General features: G+C 37.5%; 1 protein-coding gene across 1 annotated transcript in view; it reads left to right on the top strand.

The window, feature by feature from the left end:
• FMN2 (formin 2) overlaps positions 1-20547 on the top strand; it is a 382777-nt gene that overhangs the window by 255429 nt on the left and 106801 nt on the right. Inside the window, exon 12 of the mRNA XM_032389271.1 lies at positions 20222-20314. Within this exon, the coding sequence (XP_032245162.1) occupies positions 20222-20314 (93 nt within the window). The remainder of the gene's footprint in view (positions 1-20221; positions 20315-20547) is intronic.

Below are 20547 nucleotides of genomic sequence, written 5' to 3'. Positions count from 1 at the left end.
AGGGATACCAATAGAATCCCACAGTAGTTGTTGAGCTCTGTTTCTCTTTTTATATGGCATTTCTATATGACCTTCTCTTCTTCTGTTATATTATATGTATCCGTCTCATGTAATGTAAATTTTTTTACAAGTAATCTATCAAATTTTCATTATCCTAATATCCTCATCTGAAACAGTAGAGCTGTGTTTTTACTGTGTGTAATTTTCCTTGTTGGAATTTTATATGTATCAAGCATGTCTATAAAATACTGAGCCTGGTCTGCTTAAGTCAACAAAGTTTATCCAAATAAGTGTTCTCCTCAAATGCAGCTGAACTCAGAACTGACATTTATTGAAGCACCTTTTATTGAAGATACTTTGCTCAATTCCTAGAGAGAAAAGATGAATAATAAATTGGTGGTTATATTTCAAGAATGTATCTGTAGTCAAGAAGCCAAACACAGGCAGGTCATTACCCCATAGTATTGCAATGATGTTGACAAATAGATACAGAAAGCAGTGTGGAAGGTAAGCTGTCCACTTCCCTAATTTGTTAGGGAAGGCTTGAGTTAGGAATTGCTGTTAGAATGAGTCATGACTTAGGAATACTTTACAGGTGAAAAATATATGGAAGGAAATTTGAAGAGGCAAATTGCCCAGTTCCATAGCATGAGATGAGTACGTTCTTGGAATTGTAAACAATCCTATGTGACTTAAATACAGGCTTAGTGCAGGGGAAGTAGAAAGTGATAAAACCGTAGAGATATGTAGCAACTAGATCACAAAAGCCAACATAGGCACGCTGGGCAGAGACACTGGAAATGGATGAGGAGTATGTGTGTACCTGGAATAGATGGGAAGGAGAATGAGGAGGGGCAGAGAAGAATTTCAGGGAGAGGAAAGTCTAAAAGCCCCTGTATTCTCAGAACACAGTGAGCATGACATGAGAGAGAAAGTTTTCCAATCATGTATAGTGTAACAAGTTTATATGCTTTATAAATTTACATTTTATTCCAAATGCAATATCCAGCCCCTTAAAGATCCTACTTATGGAATTAGAGTGATATGATTTATGTTGTGAAAATATTGCTCTGGCAGGCACAGAACTGGGGAGACCAGTTAGGAAGGGGCTCAAATAAAAGATGATGGTGGTTTTAACCAAAGATGGTACAGAGAAGATGGAGAGAAACTAACAGATCTTTCTAATTGTTAGGGGCAGTGAGGGTGATGTAAAGTAGTGGTATCACTCCCTAATCTCCTTTCAGTCACACTCTGCAGTTTGCTATAATGTTTTGCTGTTTGAGATGTTTACATTTCTTGACAAAAGCTTTGAAAGAAATGTATTCATTTTTGATATTTTTTCCAAAGTTAGTAAGCTTCACGTATCTTTCTTTTCTCATTCCCCCTTCCCTCCCCCATATTAATATGCAGATGCACTCAATTCAAATAAACAGTTTTCAAGATTTTTAGACTTTTCATGCTGTAAATCTCTTGAGCCTCCATTATTTTCAGTGGTAATTTTGCTAGTGGAAGGGAGAGTTAATGAGAAGAAAATAAAGTCATCAGTCATTCAATTCTAAGATTTGATGCCATTTATTCATATTAGAAAAAACTAGTAAGGTTGTACTTCCTCATTTTCACTAATCACTTGCTTTTCTGAGCCAACTGCCTTGAGAAAACCACAGCTAATTAAAGGTAGGTGATTAGTTCTCTGACAGTTTGAGTTAAGATAACATTTAATTTTATAAATTATCCGTGATTGTGTTACAAAGTGTATTTTACAAAAATGTTTTTCTTTTTGTGCAACAGCCCATTTAGATTAATTCAAAGAAGTAAGATGCCCTTTCGCACGGGGACCCAGTATAAGCCAATTATCACGTGAAAGCGTAGTCTTCCATATGTAGTATGTGCTCACTGTGGGCGTAAAATCATTTACAATAGTCTCCACGTGAAGGTTTCATTCTCTGTGACTGAGGTTCTGCAGTTGTTTTTTTGTTTTGTTTTTTTTTTTTTTCATTTAAAATTAGCAAACTCCTCCTCCTTCTTCTGTACTCAGCTAAAATGATTTCTCTTCCGGAAGCTGTCTGGATGAACTTGTCCTATAGGAGAACATTGGTAAAGGTACACTAATATCTACATAAATGGAAATTTGCAGAGATGCATGACAGCATGTTAAATGTGAGAGTGTAAGTGTCAAGAACTTCTTAAATTACACCTAGAATCTCATCTCAGGATACAGAGTAGTATCCTTTTCAAATATACAGAAAGTCAGAGAATGTGAAATATTGGCAAAGATGTGGATTAATGAGAACTCCTTTACACTGATGATGGCAACATAAATTGACGTGCTTTATTTGGAAAACTTGAAGGTAGTGGTTGTCTCTGGGGCCAAGGGCAGAGTGTAGGGAGCCACGGGACTCTTCCAAAGTATTGATTAAGTTCTGTTTCTTTTTTTTTTTTTTTTAATTTTTTATTTAAATTCCATTTAGTTAACATAGAGTGTATTATTAGTTTTGGGGGTAGCATTTAGTGATTAATCAGTTGCAAGTTCTGTTTCTTAAGTTGGAAATTGAGTAAATGTTAAGTACATGCTATGTATGCTCCTCTATAGTATGACATGCTTCGTAATTTTATTTAAGAGGAATAAAAATAGGCAGCCACCCAGGAATATGTTTGAATTAGAGTTGAAATTCAATCATCTTGGGCCCCACTAATTTAAAATGTGTGATTACTCAGCCTTTTTTTATTCTTTATGAAGAAATTATATAGCATAGCAAATTCAAAGGTAAACACAATTAAAGAACATATGAAATTTAATTAAAAGAACTAGCTATGTTTTAAATGACTTTAAATATATGTTTGCAGATGAATTGTACTAATATATAACATTTTGGGGGGAAATATTAATCTGAAAAACTGGCATATCTTCTGGTGAACAATTCAAACAGACATTATGTACAAGAAATTAATAAAAACAAAATTAAGTACTAGTCCCAGAAAACTGCGAGTACACAGAAAAAGATAATCCATTCATTTTGGTTTACTGCTTCTACTAGTTCTGAGTGAAGTCAGAAAAGCGGAAACCACATTTATTATTTAATAGAATTAATTTAATATGGAGAATTAGGTTAGCACATGTTAGAGGACAGAAAAAGCAAAAAAGGAATGCTCAGGTAAATATTGGAAGCAGCTATCATTCCTTGGGGAACCAAGTGAAGAAGTTGAGGTTATCAAAGAACCTAGAGATTCCAGGAGAGCGCTCTGAGGGGCTGGGCCCTAGATCTCTGATCTCTGAGAGGGTATGGCCTGGACAAAGAGTACCTGAGTAGTTTGGATGGGGGACCCTGCAGAACTGTGATTGAGCACTCAGAGGAGGAGTCCCACAGAGCTGGATTGAAGAGGACAGGGAGAAGGACCCCTCAGAGCTGAAATCGGGAGCTCAGTGGTTCTGACAGAGCTGGGACTAAGGAGTTTGGAGAGAAGGAGCTCCACATAGCTGGGACTGGGGGGATGAGAGGTGAGACTCCACATGGCTAGGATTGGGGACCTTAGAGGAGGGGTTCTGCCTGGCTGCACTGGTACTTTCAAGGGGTGCAATGATGCTGGATTGGGCCTATGAAAACAAGCCAGGACCTGGAACCACCTGCTGATGTGGGGGGAGGAAAAGAGTCTGGGGATGGTGCTCAAGGGAGCAGCAAATCCCCATCCACTGCTCTTGGGGAAATCTGTCAGGAAGCCTGCTGGCAAAGGAGAAAGGTAGTTTGCTGAACCCCCAGTGTCCCAGACCTCAGTATAGCCATGTAGTTTGGGAGCTAAGAGACAGTATCTTAATAACTAGACATACTGTTTACTTATTTTATTATTTAATTTTAATTTATCTATTTAAATTATTCTAAGGTGGTCCTACAAGTCTCTCTCATGGCTCTCAAAGCTAAAGATAAGTAGAAGAGATTTAGAGTTCTTGGAGATCCTTAAGAGACATACTGTTCTCTTCTCCAGCTAACATTTCTTTAGGCTATCTTCCCACTTTATTTAGTTCTTTCTTTGCTGCTTTGTAGACACTCTCACAGGTGATTATATCCACTTCCAAAACTCAGAGAAGAAAAAATCAGAACAGAGGATGGATAGATGATTCTGACCAATGTCTAGTACAATAGAAAGGTGGTGTGCCTGTTTGAGTAGCACATTATGGTTAATAACACCCCACGTCTTGTTTGGTTCTGATAGTAGTTGACTTGTTAACTCAGTTATCCCCATGATCTGTGGTTCATCCTTCACAGACCTCTACCCCATTTCTGTGCTACGTGTGCTCTTCTGTGTCACAAAGTGTACAACTTTGTATGTGTGTCTTTTGAAACTCATGGCTTCTGGTAAACCCTATGATCAGGAACATCTAAAATTCTGGTGCTGTGTTCGAAGACTTAAAACTTCACACAAGTTTCTAATTAATTTTCTAATTAATAAAAGTAAAAACAGAGGAAGTTAACGTATATTGAGGCACTACCAGAGGTGCTGTGTTCCTCATGTGCATTAACCCTGGCGCTAAACTGCTGGATATGACCATTGCCATCTCCATGTTGCAGATGAAATGACTAAGGTCAGCAAGACTCGGGAACCTGTCCGAGGTCTCTCAGGTAATGGGTAGTGAAAGAACAGTTGAAATAAGGCAATCGGAGAAAGACAATTATCATATGATCTCACTGATATGTGGAATTTGAGAAACAAAACAGAGGATCATAGGGGAAAGGAGGGAAAAATAAAACAAGACGAAACCAGAGAGGGAGACAAACCAGAAGAGACTCTTAATCTCAGGAGACAAACTGAGGGTTGCTAGAGGGGTGTGGGGTTGGGGGATGGGGTAACTGGGTGATGGACATTAAGGAAGGCATGTGATGTAATGAGCACTGGGTGTTATATAAGACTGATGAGTCACAGGCCTGTACCTCTGAAACCAATAATGCATTATATGTTAATTAATTGAATTTAAATAAAAAATGTTAAAAAACAAACAAAAAGAACAGTTCAAATCTAGTTCTCCCTCTTCCAAAGCTTGGGCTCATGTTCTAATGTGTTGCTTCTCTATTTTATTAAAATACTTTACATTTCTTCATCAACGTTAATAGAATATTAAAGGATACCTGGAGATACTAGTTATCAATCCGTAAGATTGGCAAGAGTCCTAAGTGTAATTTTCCATAAAATTTCCTTCTTAACCAACAGGGAATGTTAGAGATGATTACAACTGTAATTGTAATTGAATTTGAATTCTTTGAATAGTTTAAAATTCTTAAGTCAGAGTTACTACTCTCTCTCTTGTTTTGTTTTTGCTTTTGGGATATGTTTAGTAGACTTTACTACTTCCCCAAACTTAAAACCTATAAATCCCCTAATAAATCTTTTAACTTCATTCCATTTCTTTCTAACACTTACTGTTCCTTTGAATGAGAGACTAGCTGGTACGTTGTTAAGCATTTTAATAACTCACTCTACATTTCAAATATTTAATAATTTTCTCAGCGTTTCTTCTGTTCTCTCCTCCTGCATATATGTTTCTTTTTTATGGTTCTTCATGTACCTCGTCCTCTTTTTGTTCTGTGAATTTAGGAAACTCAAACTGACAAGACATTTGAGCCCCAACAGTTTTCTTTGCTTTAAATATCTTTTGCTAATTTTATGTTTGTAAGCCCAAACTAGAAAATATTTCCATTTAGAGGTGGTCTGTCTTGAATTTTGATTTCTTAAGCACTGGACAAAATGTTGCTTTAGATCTTGAAAGCAGACGCACCAGTTATATGCAAACAATCCTGGAACACTACATCAAAAACTCGTGATGTAATGTATGGGGGTTAACATAACATAATAAAAAAAAAAGAATTTTACTCCTTGGGGACATTATGCTTTATCTTTAATTATTTTTAAAATTGTGAACTACTTTAATACCACAGTGGAGTCCACTAGCAAGACACCATTCCAGGAGTAAATAACAGTCTCAGTTTGGCATCTGTTTCAGTTGATGGATGTGACTCACTGCAGCCTGACTGCATGGGACATTTACTAAACTCCTTTATGTCATTGAACACCTGCCATGTCCGTTACACTCCGGTTCCTGCATCAGTGCACATCAGAATTGGAAAATGTTGGCAACCACAGTGACAGTCCTACTCCAGAGACTCTCAAGGGGACTGAGATTTCTAGGCCAGTCATAGATGCCCACGATTATACCTCAAGTCATCATCTAATAATGGGTGAGGTGGGGCAGCCAATATGAAACCAGGCATCTGGCCAGTATTACCAAAATTGTGTATAAGCTGCTGTGAGCGTCACTTACGCCTTCAATAAACATTATCTCCTAGTCCTATGATTTTACTGTATCCTTAGAAAATGTCAGCGGGTTTGCTTTGATTAAGTTCATATATGCAGTATATTAGGGTAGATTATATAATACTTTAAGTTTTATGTAAATCACTTTTATACTCAAGACATTGTAACATTTGTAGTCTTTAATGTTAAAGAATTCATTTGTGGGACGCCTGGGTGGCTCAGTTGGTTGGGCATCTGCCTTCAGCTCAGGTCATGATCTCTGGGTCCTGGGATCGAGCTCCAGGTCAGGCTCCATGCTCAGTTGGGAGCCTGCTTCTCCCTCTCCCTCTGCCCCTCCCCCCAGCTTGCACCTGTCTGTGTGTGTGCGTGTGTATGTGTGTGCGTGCTCTCTCTCTCAAATAAAATCTTTAAAAAAAAAAGAAAGCAAAGAAAATTTAGAAAAAAAAGTATTCATTTGCACAAATCCTAAATATTTGAGCAACTTGCTAATTCTTGAAAATATTATGGTTAAAGATGTATTCATTTGAAGAATTCTAGAACCATATGTCAAATATTATAAGCAGGTTAGTTTGTGGTAAGGGTGCTTTTATTATTTTATTGTAAGATGCTGCATCTGTCATCTTCAATATGGTTTAAAACTATGAAGTAATAACCTTTTACAACCATCTTAGGAAAGTTGAATATTTTTACTATTTGGAAGAGTAGAGCTTGTAAGTCATCTTTAAAAATCTGCCTGGTAACCATTACCAGTGTGTTTGCTCTCCCCGTGCAGAGTCAGTCAAACCATCAGCTAAAGAGACACTGTACCTGACGCTGTAGAGACTTCACACTCTTAAACTGAAGCCATATGCAAAAGAAATCCAAGCTTTACGCTCTCTGTGAGGCGTACTGGGCTGTTCTTAACATTCCAAAGAAGAAATCATATGGAAACCGCCTAGGACCAGGTCTTTGGTTAGGAGGCTTAAAAGTCCAAGTTAGACAGACTGGGACATGTTGTTATTCTTTGTTGTTGTTTGTTTATAACTTTTTATTTGATATAAATCAAACTTACAGAATAGTTGCAAAGCTAGTACATGGGATTCCTGTATATTCTTTCCTTAGACTATCAGTTGTTTATTTTTGGTCCCATTTGCTCTGTCACTCCCTCCCTCCTGTCCCCCATATATAGACATGTATGTGTGCATGCTTGTATATACATATGTGGGTGTGCATCATTTTATTTTTCTGAACCAGATACCAGCAAGTGAGAGATACCATGCTCCTTTATCCCTAAATACTTTAGTGTATATATGCTAAGTACTTGGGCATCCTTTTATGTATACACAGTATAAGCATCAAAACAGGAAATTTAACATTGAAAAATACTATTATGATAATAGCCCACAGTCCATATTCAGAAGTGTTCTTTATAGCTATTTTGCCAATCCCTAGGTCACACATTGCATTTAATTTTCATGTCTCCTTGGGCTTATTTAATATAGTGCAGTTCCTCAGTCTTTGTCTTTCTTGACCCTACCATATTTAAAGACTGCTTATTTTGTAGACATCTCCATTGGATTTATCTGCAGAAGTGATATGTGTCCCTTCTGCAGGCCCGTGATGTCAGTTTGTCTCATTACAGCTAATGCTAATGCATCATTTTGATCACTTTGCTTAGGTGGTATCTGCCAGTTCCTCCACTATGAAGTTATATGGGTTTTTTGTTTGTTTGTTTTTGGCTTTTGTTTTTTTTTTTTTTAATAATTAGTAAGTAATTTGTGAGGTGACTCTTTGAGAGTATGTAAATATCTTATTTTTCAGCAGACTTTTACCCAGGAATTCTAGTGTCTATTAGGGTATCTGGCCTCATTAGTCCATCTTTATTTATGAGTTGAAGCTTGCCATTCTTTTGTATACATTTATCTTAAACAGATTTTGGTATAACTTTAATTTCATTTTAAGTTAATTTGGTCTTTAACATTTTATGAGAGATTAATCACTTTGAACTGAGGAGAGGTTAAAGGAAAACTTGGTATTCCTGTTCCGATAGAGTCTCAATGTTATCTTCAGAATTCCTGCAAATTTCTACAATTTGCCTCATTTTTCTCTGAAACATTCTGAGCTAGTAGTAATGTTCAGTCTCAGAAATCAAAAATTGTCCCTATGAAATATGATATGATTTGGAAAAGTAGAACAGCTAGAAATAGTCAAGTTTATTTTTTTAGTAGAAAATAGTCTTCAGTAATGTCATGATGTCATCATTTATCATATTAATGTTTCCCAAAAGAAGTTTGATTTTAAACAATTAGGTTTGATTTATGCATGGATTTATTTATGGAGGTTTATCATTGAATGTCAAAATTCCCTAAGACCTTTCCTTTGGCCGGTTCGCTGGTGGTTCAGAAATTTAGAAGAGACAGTGATCTGGTAATAAACAGATCATTCTTTACTACATCGATGCCTTCTTTTCACTTTTTTTTCATACCATAAGTGATGCATCATCTATTTTAATGGAAGAAGTGTATGAATATCTTGTGTATTTAACCTCTAAAGGAAAAACTGTGGCAAAATGTATTGTTTTAAAAGGGAGCATGTTGCCTTCTAAAGTTAAAATAAGAGCAAATCTCCACCTCTAGGAAGTGTTGTGATTCATAAGATTGATGTCTTTTTGCATTGTTGACCATGTTAAAAAAATAAATATTCAGACAATGGGAGAATATATTTTTAAAACATCAAACCTCACCCAAATAAAAAAGCACTCTAATCATTTTGGCAAAATCACAACAGAAATATTGCATCATTTGTTTTAGTCCTAAGAGACTGAACTGGGTCTGTCTGTGTTTTATGTGGGATGTTGTTATGACATTCTTTTTTAAATTATTTGTGCACATGTGTGCATTAGCGTTGGGTAGACGGGAGACTGCGAAAAGATATATCACTTTTCCATAGTCTTGAGAGTTGTTTCATTGGTGTTTGCAGTATTGGGTACATGTGTTCTTGCTCCTTACCCAAACAGAGACTCTGAATGTCTGAGTGGAGACCAGTTGTTTTAGAATTCTAGACCAATCTTGTTTTGTTTTGTTTTGTTTTTCAGCCTATGGGGAGTCAAGTAGAGGGACTGATATTTTAAAGTTGAAATGAAAGTAGTGAAAGGCTATCCTAATTACATCCTTTGAGTCTGTAACAAATATCTATTTAAAGGTGTCTTTTCTGTTGAGTTAGAGATTGACTCTTCCAAATCCTTTTGAAGAACATGCTTCAGGTGCCCACTACTACACAACCGGAATTGGTATTTGAAATGAAACTTGCTACCCTTAGATTAGACTCCCTCTGTGTTGTACCAGTGGACAAGACCTAAAGTCAGTATGCGAAGCTAGAGGCAGAAAATTCAGTTCTCTATGAGAGACTGTCTCCAGATGAGAACTGAAACAGTGGAAGAGCTAACCTCAAAAGTGGAGAGCTCCTCGTCACTAGAAATGTTCACATGCAGGCCTGGAAACTCAGAATAACTGTACGGTATATAATTTTTATGACTTCATCTCTTGCAAATGTTATAACATTTCCGTATCATTCAGTCAGTACATTCAAGGTTGAGTCAACATCAGTGTCTCCTCCCAAAGCCTACAGAGTACAAAAGTGTGGAGTTTTGTTATATAAAATGATGCTGTTTTACATAGATACCACATATGTCAAATAAGTAATTTAGAATTGTTTTAATTTTACTTTGAATCCCCTTACTAATAGAGTGAATCCATTAAATGATCTAAATGACCACTCTGGTTATTGCTTATGATAATAAGAAAACATTAAGTTTTTGTGTTTCCTAAGGCCAAATCTGAAAAGAAAGTGTATTGCCGACAATGTACACTCACAGTTTGTCATGTGTTTATGCTTAGACCCACCAGCAACCAACTTGGAGAACTTGCTCATGCAGGCAGAGACTTACGGAGACAGTGACTAACTGACAAAGTTATGGTCCTTCCAATTTCTGAACACATAGATAAATTGAAGAGCATAACAAGTGGTGTCAAAGGGACCATGGGGGGTCATTGATTCTAGCCAATGTCATCCATAGTATCAACACAGAGTGTGTCGTCAGTGGCTTTTAGGTGTGTCTCAGTCAAGGGTGAGATCGGTCAGTAATTAGTAACTACCGGTAAATATGATATATATAAAACTCACTCTAGGTTGTCCCTATAGAAACGTCATACTCACAGTCTGAAGCATGGCCTTCAGTGCTTGAGATTTAGAGATAACTGTTTCAGTTTCCTTGTTGTGTCATTGTGGTGTATGGTGGTGGTAAGAGTGTCACAGTAATTAGAGCAAACATACTACTCTTACAACGCATGAGGCAGTCTTCCTTGTATTTTACCTACACAAAATCCTCTGATCTTTACAGTGAAGTAGGCGCTATTATCATCCCTCGTATTACAGGTGAAGAACCTGAGGCACAGAAAGACTAACTACCTTTCTGAAAGTCACAGCTATTATGTCTTATCTTTTTGTAACCTGTAGACTGTATTTGTCCATGCAAGTGCATCATGTTTTGAAAACAATGACTTGTGTATGTGAACTGACAAAAAAAAATTGATAATTCCTCTTACAGGAATGATTATTTAAGGAGCAAAACTACATGTATTGTGCTTTCATTCATTTCAATTTGAAACAATGTTCACTTTCAAAATCCCTCAGTTGAAGAGTGCACCTGCAAAACACCTGTTAAAGAGTATACTTAAAAAATCATTCAGTTCTGTTGAGCTTTGTTTTGAGATATAAACTGAAGAGCTCAGAGTGACCTTAATTTATTCCACTGGCTACCATGTCCAAACTAAGGTACTGTGGGATTTGTGTGTGTGTGGTATCTCTGTCCTCTTTTATTGCATTTACATGATAAAGGACTACTTTGACATTAATCTGCAGACATTTGATTGTTAGGGATCAGATTTTTCCGAAATCCATCTTTAGGATAGATACACAAATTTTATACTTCTCTTATGGTACAGCTGAATCTATGGATCCACTGTTGGCAAGACTAGGGTATTTTGAATATTACTCAGAAGTTATAAAGGATTTGTGTTTATTTATTCATCACTCTTCCCAGGGCTCACAGCGTACCTTTGCTGTGCAGGTTTTTTTGGACATTTGTGCTAACAGGCTTAGATGTTAACATTCCCGGTCTATTTCTGGGTTCTTTAATTCGTTACTCCCCATCCTTTCCTCACTGTTACACTGTGTCTTTTGTCTCTAGCCCCACTGAAACTGTTGTCACTAGTTGCCAAATTGAATTGACATTTATTTCAACCTTCATCATATTTGCTGTCTCTATTGCATTTGACTCGTTGTCTGCAACTCACTAGCCTGTTAGCTTCTTTAGCCGCACTCACTGCTGATTCTTCTTCTGATGCCTGATCATTCTTCTACATCTTCTCTCTTCACGGCCTCCTCTGTCCCTGCTTCTTCATAAAAGTTGGTATACCTCAGGTATGCCGCCTTGGCCCCGTCTTCTCACTTATACCTTTATCAAGTGACCTTATTCAGTGTTTCCGTCGTCACTCTATCTGCAGACCCATACACTCAAGCACTTGGTGGAAACTACTCATGGATGTTCCACTGGCATCTTAAAATGCAGTAAGTTTGAAACCAAATTCATTTTCTTTTCCTCTGAAAGCTACTCTTCCTCCTGCATCCTCTCTCCACAGAGCACCCAAGCTGCAAACCCAGATGGCATCCTTCATCCTCCCACCCCCCACCTTACCTCACACCCCCAGTGCCCGTTAGAATCACTGTGTGGACTTTTTCTGTGAGTCTTATCCTTGGAGATTACTTTTCTCCAAGCTGATGGGAGAAAAGGCCCTCCAGTTGGTTTTAAAGTTTGTCTCTTCAAACTTTAAACTTTTGGCTTCCTTACAAACTAGTCAGTCACCAAGCTTTGCTATTTTTCCCTAAAATATTTCTTGAACCTGTGCTTTCTTCTATGTCTGCATATGATTTTGCTTTTGTCAATGCATGTACTCATGAGATGTGGTGAAGCCAGATATCATCTTTTTGCTGCTTCTATTTTTATTTTGTGGTTTGGATTTTTGTTTGTTTGTTTTGGTTTTGCTTTTTTTTTTTTGCTTTCAAACAGTGATAAGGAGGGGTTGGATTTTACCAAAGCAGTATGACTGTCCTCAGGCACCAGCACCATGAGCGTTGAAAGGCACAGCATAGGGAGACAATTTTTTTGAGGGTGCGTATTTAGCAGGTGAGGTTTAAGTCTAAAACCACAGTTGAGACTGTGGTACACACCATTCAGCTTAGATCCTGACTGGCATTGATATTAGCTCACCCGAAGGGCCAGTTCTGTGTTTTGATCCGGGAGTTGTTCCTGAAAACCAAATGCAGAGCGCAATTTCTCTGCTTTTACAAATATTTTATAAGCATCTTTTTGGCTGCATTGATCTGCTTTAGGTAGCTAGAATGACTTCTGTTTCCAGAAATTGAATTCAATGTAATGTACAAACCAGGCTTACATGTGAAAGAATTTGCTGTTAGAAGAAAAAATTTCTGATTAATCAACTTGTTTCTTTTCCTTTGTGTCTGTTATGCAGCTTCATGCAAACTTGCTGAAGCAGGTTTATAAATGGCCATTGACCTTCTGGAAGCTCACAGAAAAGCAGTGACTCTAAACTGATTAACATTGATTGAACTTGGAGACTTGTAGAAGTTACAGCTGGAATATTCTAGTTCCCTAAAAAAATAACCAGACTGCTCATGATCATGGTTCATTTTAGAGAGTGGTGTACAATGTTCTTGCTTTAGACTGACAGTGATAAGATGGTGTTTGCTCTGCCCCCAAACATGTCAGTCTGTGGATGGCATTGATGTTTTGGAACCCATTTTCTAGTGAAAATATCTAAGAGATTTTTCTTCTTCCAGTCCTCTGGCTGGATTTTTCTTTTTATTTGGAGGCCTAATTCATGCTTTCTAGCATTAGCTCTTTAACCCAATACAAAATCATTTGGGATTAGGAAGGTCTTTAAATCAGACAGAAAGCTGACCTGATTGGAATTACTCAGTTATACCAACATTCTTTAACAGAAATTTTTTTTTAAATTTGGATTTCACTGTAATGCAGATTTTCCAGCAACTCTGTCATTGTTACGTTTTTAATAATGTTTCTAAATGAACTTCAAGGTTGTAAGATTATAGCACTTGGTGTTTTGTTTTTTTTTTAAGTTTACATAGTCACATACCAATTTTGAAGATGATAAGTAATAGCCAGGATGATATGTTATATACCATGATGCACTACAATTAAGAGAAGAATGAAGTCCAGTTTTACAAAGAAATTTCCTTATTCCTGGGGCCCCTGGGTGGCTCAGTTGTTTAAGCAGCCAGTTCTTGATTTTGACTCAGGTCATGATCTCGGGGTCGTGGAATTGAGCCCTGTGTTGGGCTCCATGCTCAGCGTGGAGTCTGCTTGAGATTATCTCTCTCCCTCTGCCCCCCCAACACTCTCTTTCTCTCGCTCTCTTTCAAATAAATAAATAAATCTTAAAAAAATAAATTTCCTTATTCCTTATCACATTGAACATATTCATATTTATTATTGAATTATAAGAATTATATCTCTATATAAGTATATATAAACTCTACAACTTGACATTTTATTTTTATAGTTATCCAACAGTCTCTTCATTCTTAATATGGTGAATAAGTAAAACAACAGTCACCTACAAATACAGGTTGTGTATCACAACGAAGAGCTTTGGAAATTTGGATTGGGTTTTTGTACATTTTGCATAAGACTTACGTGATGTTACAAATGAGCCACAACTGGAGGCTTTAGTACCCAGATTAAGGAAAGTCGTAATTACTGACATAGTTGAAAGTGCTTTTCTCACACAGGATTTTAGTGTTTCCTCAGTATTGAAGACACGAGGCACGCAGAGGTGAATAGGATAATCCTTGACTTCAGGGGATACAAAATCAATCAGAGACAAAGATGCATAAACAAATAAATGCAATGAAATAATATCATTAAGAGCTATGGTTTTTTTGAGAGTTTTTCAGGGGCTCAATGGTTAACACTCAAGGGCAACATCTTCATCATCCCAATTTCTAGTTGAGGCTCAGATAATTCAAAGAGCCAGCCCAAGATCACATAGCTACTAGTAGAACTAGGCCTGAATCCAGATCTCTTATCCAAAGATTTGCTTTTATCTTGTATCATTCACACATGTTGTACAGAGCAGAGAAATACGAAGTTCAGGGGGAGGTTGACCCTCTTGGCTTGGGGTGATAGTTAAAACTTGGGATGGATAAGTAGAAATTCAACAATTGGTTCTGAGGGGTAAGAGTATATCGGATGGGTGAATAATATATGTAAGGTGTGGAGCAATTTGAATAGATATGACATTTTGAAAACTAAGAAAAAGTTAATTGTGTCAGGATGGTCTAATTCATTTATGTATTCCATTCCACAGATAATTCTTGGATGCCTATTGCCTAATAGGGAATGTTAATGAGTAGATGGAGAATGGTAAGAGATCAGGGTTTTCATCTGTACTCAGAGTGGAATTTCTCTGTAACTCACTAAAGACATGAACTATCTATGGTGGACTTTTTTTTTTTTAACTGATATTTTAAATTACACAAGTAATTATGGGAACATATCTTCAGTATTTTATTATTTTTTATTTATTTATTTTTTGAGGGGGTATAGAGGGAGAGAATGTGGGGCTCAATCTCACAACACTGAGATCATGACCTGAGTCGAAATCAAGAGTTGGACATTTATCTGTCAGAGCTACCCAGGTGCCCCATATCTGGAGTATTTTAAAGCAAACTCCAGATATATCTTCCACAGGAGATAAACCGTAGAGAGAGATTTCCGCACAATATGTAGTTGAAAATTCCAGTAATTAGAACAACTCAGTAAGGAATAAGTGGCCTTGTAGGGAAATGAATAGACATCACTGGAAACACTGAGATACATTACAAGCATTTTTTGTGGCCTTCTGGAAGGAAGACTGAAAATGAGATGAGGTTGTCAGGAAATGACCCTAGAGAGCTTCTAGATCTAAAATTCTACTTAGTTCTTACTGTGTACAGGAAAATCTATAAGTGAAGGTGAAAAGAGAAGAAATAGAAAAAATAGTTTTTGTTTACATTTATATTAAAAATATTTAGTTCATATGAGTGGGCCAAAAACATTTATAAAATTAAGTGAAAATTAAAATACAACTTTCCTTCAGTTTTTTAATATTTTAAGTATTTTATTTATTTCTTATCTGTTATAGATTCTGTTGTTTCAAAGTTACTGAGTACATATGAAGACCTAGAGAAATTTTGGCACATTTTAGAAGACTTTGCTATGGACTGTCTTTGATCTAACTCTGCTTTCCTAACTAGTGAAAGTCTCCTTAGGTCACCAGATCCGTCGGATTAACTTCTGCAAGTGCCTAGTGTTAGGGTCTTTTTATAGCTCCCTAGACCTCTAGACATAGTGTAGTGTCATGAAGACAAAGACAGTTATTACTTTCATTTTCTAGTAAAAAGTGGCAGATGAAACAGTTGTGACTAATAGTCAAAATATTAATCTTCCTTGCCTCAGGCTTTTAGGTTTTGAAACTCAGACCAAGTGGAAAACTAGATCCTTTTTTTTTTTTTTTTTTTTAATGTTGGCCTCAGCTATTAGACACTAGATTGGTAGTATTTTACTTTTCTTGTTGGAATTGGAAAATAATTAAAGACTGTATAGTTTCATAGAAGGCAAGCCTTCTGAGGACAGGGTTTTTGTCACAGCAGCTTTGCCCTGTCAGTCTGTCTGTGTCATGCAGGAGTAAGTTGGTTAGCAATTACAAACTGCTGAAGACCATTCAGAACAGCTCTTCATGTTGCCAGAAATAACTCACTGCATGATGGGGAGGGCGGATACATTTCCATCTCATTCCTTTTAAATCATTCAACCTGTTACTTTTAGAAAATACCTGAAAATATGACACTAAGTATGTCTTTCTTATGCATGTAGAGACATTAAAGAACATGGAATTTCTGCTACACGGGGCTGTCATAAGTGAACATTCCAGAGGAAGCTGAATGCCTATGTCTTCTCCTCAGACTCATCCCCTTCACCACATTTTTGACAAATAGCTCACTATTTTCTGAAGAGTACCAGTGATGAAGTGTTCATCTCCTGGCATGGCTGGTTACGTCACTGTGGGATTGCCCTAAACATTACCCATCCCCATTAACCCCCTTTACTTAGAACCAAAATCTCTCTCTCCATCTCTAATTTCTGGTTGTTTAGCTTCCTCCTTCCTTGGAATCAACAAAGAAATTTACACCCTTTTGACCCTGAGACCAGACTTTAAGAGCAGCTATGATATTTCTTCTTAGACTTCTCCAAGCTAAGGCTCATTTGGTGAATAATGAACTAGAATTTAAACCCTGTCTCCCCATCTGCTAGATTCCAATCGAGTACGTTCGTGCTGCAACAGGAGCTATTTATCCAGCCACTAACCCATCCAACAACAATTTGTTGCTTGTATCAGGCACTAGGAATACAAATGAGAATTGGATTTCCTCTCTTTAAGTAGCTCAGTCTTGTGGAACAGAATAGACACAATTACAAATAATATTAAAACAGTATGGTAGCTGATACTGAGTCCCACCTTCTCAACTTATGAACTGTCCAAATTTTTGAGAGTGGGAGAGCACATGCAAATTCTGTAGAGCAGTCCTTGGCACATAAAAAGTACTCAATAAATAATAGCTTTAATTCTGTATGCACAAGATGCTGTGAGGTCAGAGAGGAGAGACACCCAGTCCTAGCTGGAGACAGGACAGGAAATGGAGGAAAGCAGGGGATATAGGAAACCTAGGAAATACTTTTTTAGGGGCAGCTACATCAAGGTTAAGTCATGAAGTAATATTGGGAATGGGTAAGATGAAGGAGATAAAGGGGGTAAAGAAGAGAAACATTGTAAGCAGAGGAACCAAAATGAGCAAGGGTAGGGAGATGAGAATTTGCACTGAATCTGCAAAAAATATCAGGAGTAGAGGTGGATAAATAGAAACCTGGGCAAGGCCTAGATTGTGTAAAGTGTTCTACTTTATTATAGGATTTTACTTTTTAAAAGATTTTAGTTATTTGAGAGAGCACACGTGCCTGCAAGCACGAGTCGGGAGGAGGGGTAGAGGGAGAAGCAGACTCCCCACTGAGCGGGGAGCCCTATGCGGGGGTTTTATCCTGGGATCATGACCTGAGCCAAAAGCAGACACTTAACTGACTGAGCCACCCAGGCGCCCCATATATTGTAGGGTTTTAAATCATTCCTTTACTTGGGATGTGGTTGTGAGGGTAGAGGTCATTGAACATTTTAGGGGATTGGTCAGATTTCTTCTGGATGACTTTTATTTTAATTTTTTTGTTTATTGCTGAAGTATAGGTGACATACAGTGTTATATTAGTTTCAGGTGTACGATATAGTGATTCAACAATTGTATACATTACTCAGTGCTCATCATGATAACTGTAGTTACTGTCACCACACGATGTTATATTATTGACTATATTCCCTATGCTGTACTCTATATCCCCATGTCTTATTTATTTTGTAACTGGAAGATTGTACCTTTTAATGCCCTTCACCTATTTCACCTGTCGCCCCACCCACCTTTCCCGTGGCCACCATCAGTTTGTTCTCTGAGTTTAACCGTCTTTTTGTTTTTGTTCATTTGTTCATTTGGATTTTTAATTCCATGTATAAGTAAAATCATATGGTATTTGTCTTTCTCTGTATTATTTCACTTGGCATAATACCATCTAGGTCCAACATGTTGTCACAAATGGCAAGATTTCATTCCTTTTATGGCCGAGTAATATTCCACTGTGTGTATACACACACACACACACACACACACACACACACACACACAACTTCTTTATCCATTCTTAAGTTATGAGAAGGAGCATGGATCTGTGTAAGACTGGTGGTGGGGTTAAGAGGCTTTTATGGTAGCCCCGAGAAGAACAATGAAGGCATTTGTACCAGCATAAAGCAGGAATGGAGAGGATAGGCAGATTTCAGAAGCATTTAGGAGGTAAACAAACAGGATGTTGGGATAAGGAGAGGAAGTCAATAACTCTCCTGCTTTGGTATCAGATCATGGTACCACCAACAGGAGAATAAATAAGGGAGGTAGCATGTCTAGAGAAGGCTGTGATGAGTTCTATTTGAAAATATTGATCTGTATGGAGGTTTAAGATACGAGTCTGAAGATACAAGGCACTGGACGAGGGATGTGGTTTGGCCAGTCATGAGCTTGCGAGAGCCTGCTCTGGAAGAGTGAGGGTGCTGGGGAACGTGGGCAGAGAGAACCCCGCACATGTCTAACTGGTCTTAAATCTTACTAGGCCTAATTGTCCTTTACATTTGATGGGAAGAATAGGTGCTAACAGTACAGCCCTCCTGTTATTCTCCTGCTTAGACAAGCTAATAACCTGGAGGGAAAAGAAAACCATGTTCTAATAAGAGAAAGAAAACATTTTATTTTTTATTTTTTTTAAAGATTTTATTTATTTATTTGACAGAGAGAGAGATAGCGAGAGCAGGAACACAAGCAGGGGGAGTGGGAGAGGGAGAAGCAGGCTTCCCGCAGAGCAGAGAGCCTGATGCGGGGCTCGATCCCAGGACCCTGGGATCATGACCTGAGCCGAAGGCAGACACTTAATGACTGAGCCACGCAGGTGCCTCAAGAAAATATTTTAAAGAGTGCAATTTCAAAGTTTCCTTGAGGAATTAATTGCAACCTTGCCTTAAGAATTGTAATGAGAAGTGTTTTCCTGATTCATTTATCTGTCCTAAGTTTTGTCTTTCAAATATGTGCTTTTTAATTTTGAATTTTTTTGCCAGTATCACCATAATGGCAGGAATTTCTTCAGAAATTTTCTTAGAAGTACTTCTCAATTAATTCTTGTGGGCTCTGTAGCCTGCTAAGGCATTGATGATGGCATGGACATAGAAAGAAAATAAGCTGTCGAGTCAGATCAGGATTTCATTTATGGGTCTGCTACTTATTACCTGTGGACCCTCTGAGCCTTGATTTCCTCACCTATAGAATGGGGTAATGTCCACTTTTACTAACTTATTCTAAAGATTAAGTTAACTAAGAGATTAAAATTATCTGCCATGTAATAGGTGCTCTGTAATTATTGATTTCTATACAAACATTAGCACCACAGTCACTTGTCATTTTTCATAAATGTGGACCTCAATTAGGGACAAACTTGCGTTAGAAGTCAGTTGATAGGGGAGCCTGGATGGCTCAGTCGTTAAGCTTCTGCCTTCAGCTCAGGTCATGATCCCAGGGTCCTGGGATTGAGCCCCGCATTGGGCTCCCTGCTCCGCGGGAAGCCTGCTTCTCCCTCTCCCACTTCCCCTGCTTGTGTTCCCTCTCTCGCTGTGTCTCTCTCTGTCAAATAAATAAATAAAATCTTAAAAAAAAAAAAAAGAAGTCAGTTGTTAATAACAAGGATGATGATGATAGGAAATACTGACATATTGTTTTACTGTCTGCCAGGCACTATTTGAACACTTTGTATCTATTAACTGATTTGATCCTCATGACAGCCCTGAGAGGTAGACACCAGGGTTGTGCCCATTCTACAGATGAGACTGAGGCTCAGCGCTTACGGGACCTTCCTAAATTTTTACAGTTTGGCGGTGACCAAACTTGGATTGTAGATTCTTAAGAACTTTTTACAGTCCCCCCAGAGTGAAGCTTTGATCATAGGCTTCGTATGTCAGTATTTGGATGTCTCCAAAATATGTATAGAATGTATATGAATTAGCGTGGCTAATGGACTTTTAACATTAGCTAATATGTTTTAAAAATTGTTTTAATGCTCCATTAACATGGTGACACTCTAAACAGGGTCTTTCTCTGATTTCAGCCTGTGAAGTTGAGGCGGGGAAAGTATACCAGGTATCCTCAAAAGAGCACATCCAGCCTTTCAAAGAAAACATGGAACAATTTATTATTCAAGGTAAATTCTAAAGAGACTTGTTGCATTTCCCTTCTTTTGCAGCAGAAAGGTAGGTAGAAGACATTTTTTAAAATATGCATTGGTTTAAAGGGGATTATTTTGGTATTACAGAAAAATAATGTTTAATCATGAGTCACACAGCTGTGAGAGACTAGCAATTTGGTAAATATTCTATTGATAATTCTTGTTATTACTGTTTTTTAATGACAGTAAATGCACTAGGTTAAAATAGC

This window comes from Phoca vitulina, unplaced genomic scaffold (assembly GCF_004348235.1).
Source record: "Phoca vitulina isolate PV1807 unplaced genomic scaffold, GSC_HSeal_1.0 scaffold54, whole genome shotgun sequence".
Classification (NCBI taxonomy): domain Eukaryota; kingdom Metazoa; phylum Chordata; class Mammalia; order Carnivora; family Phocidae; genus Phoca; species Phoca vitulina.
The sequence above is the reverse complement of the archived record's forward strand: the minus strand, read 5'-3'. Positions and strand labels throughout refer to the sequence as shown.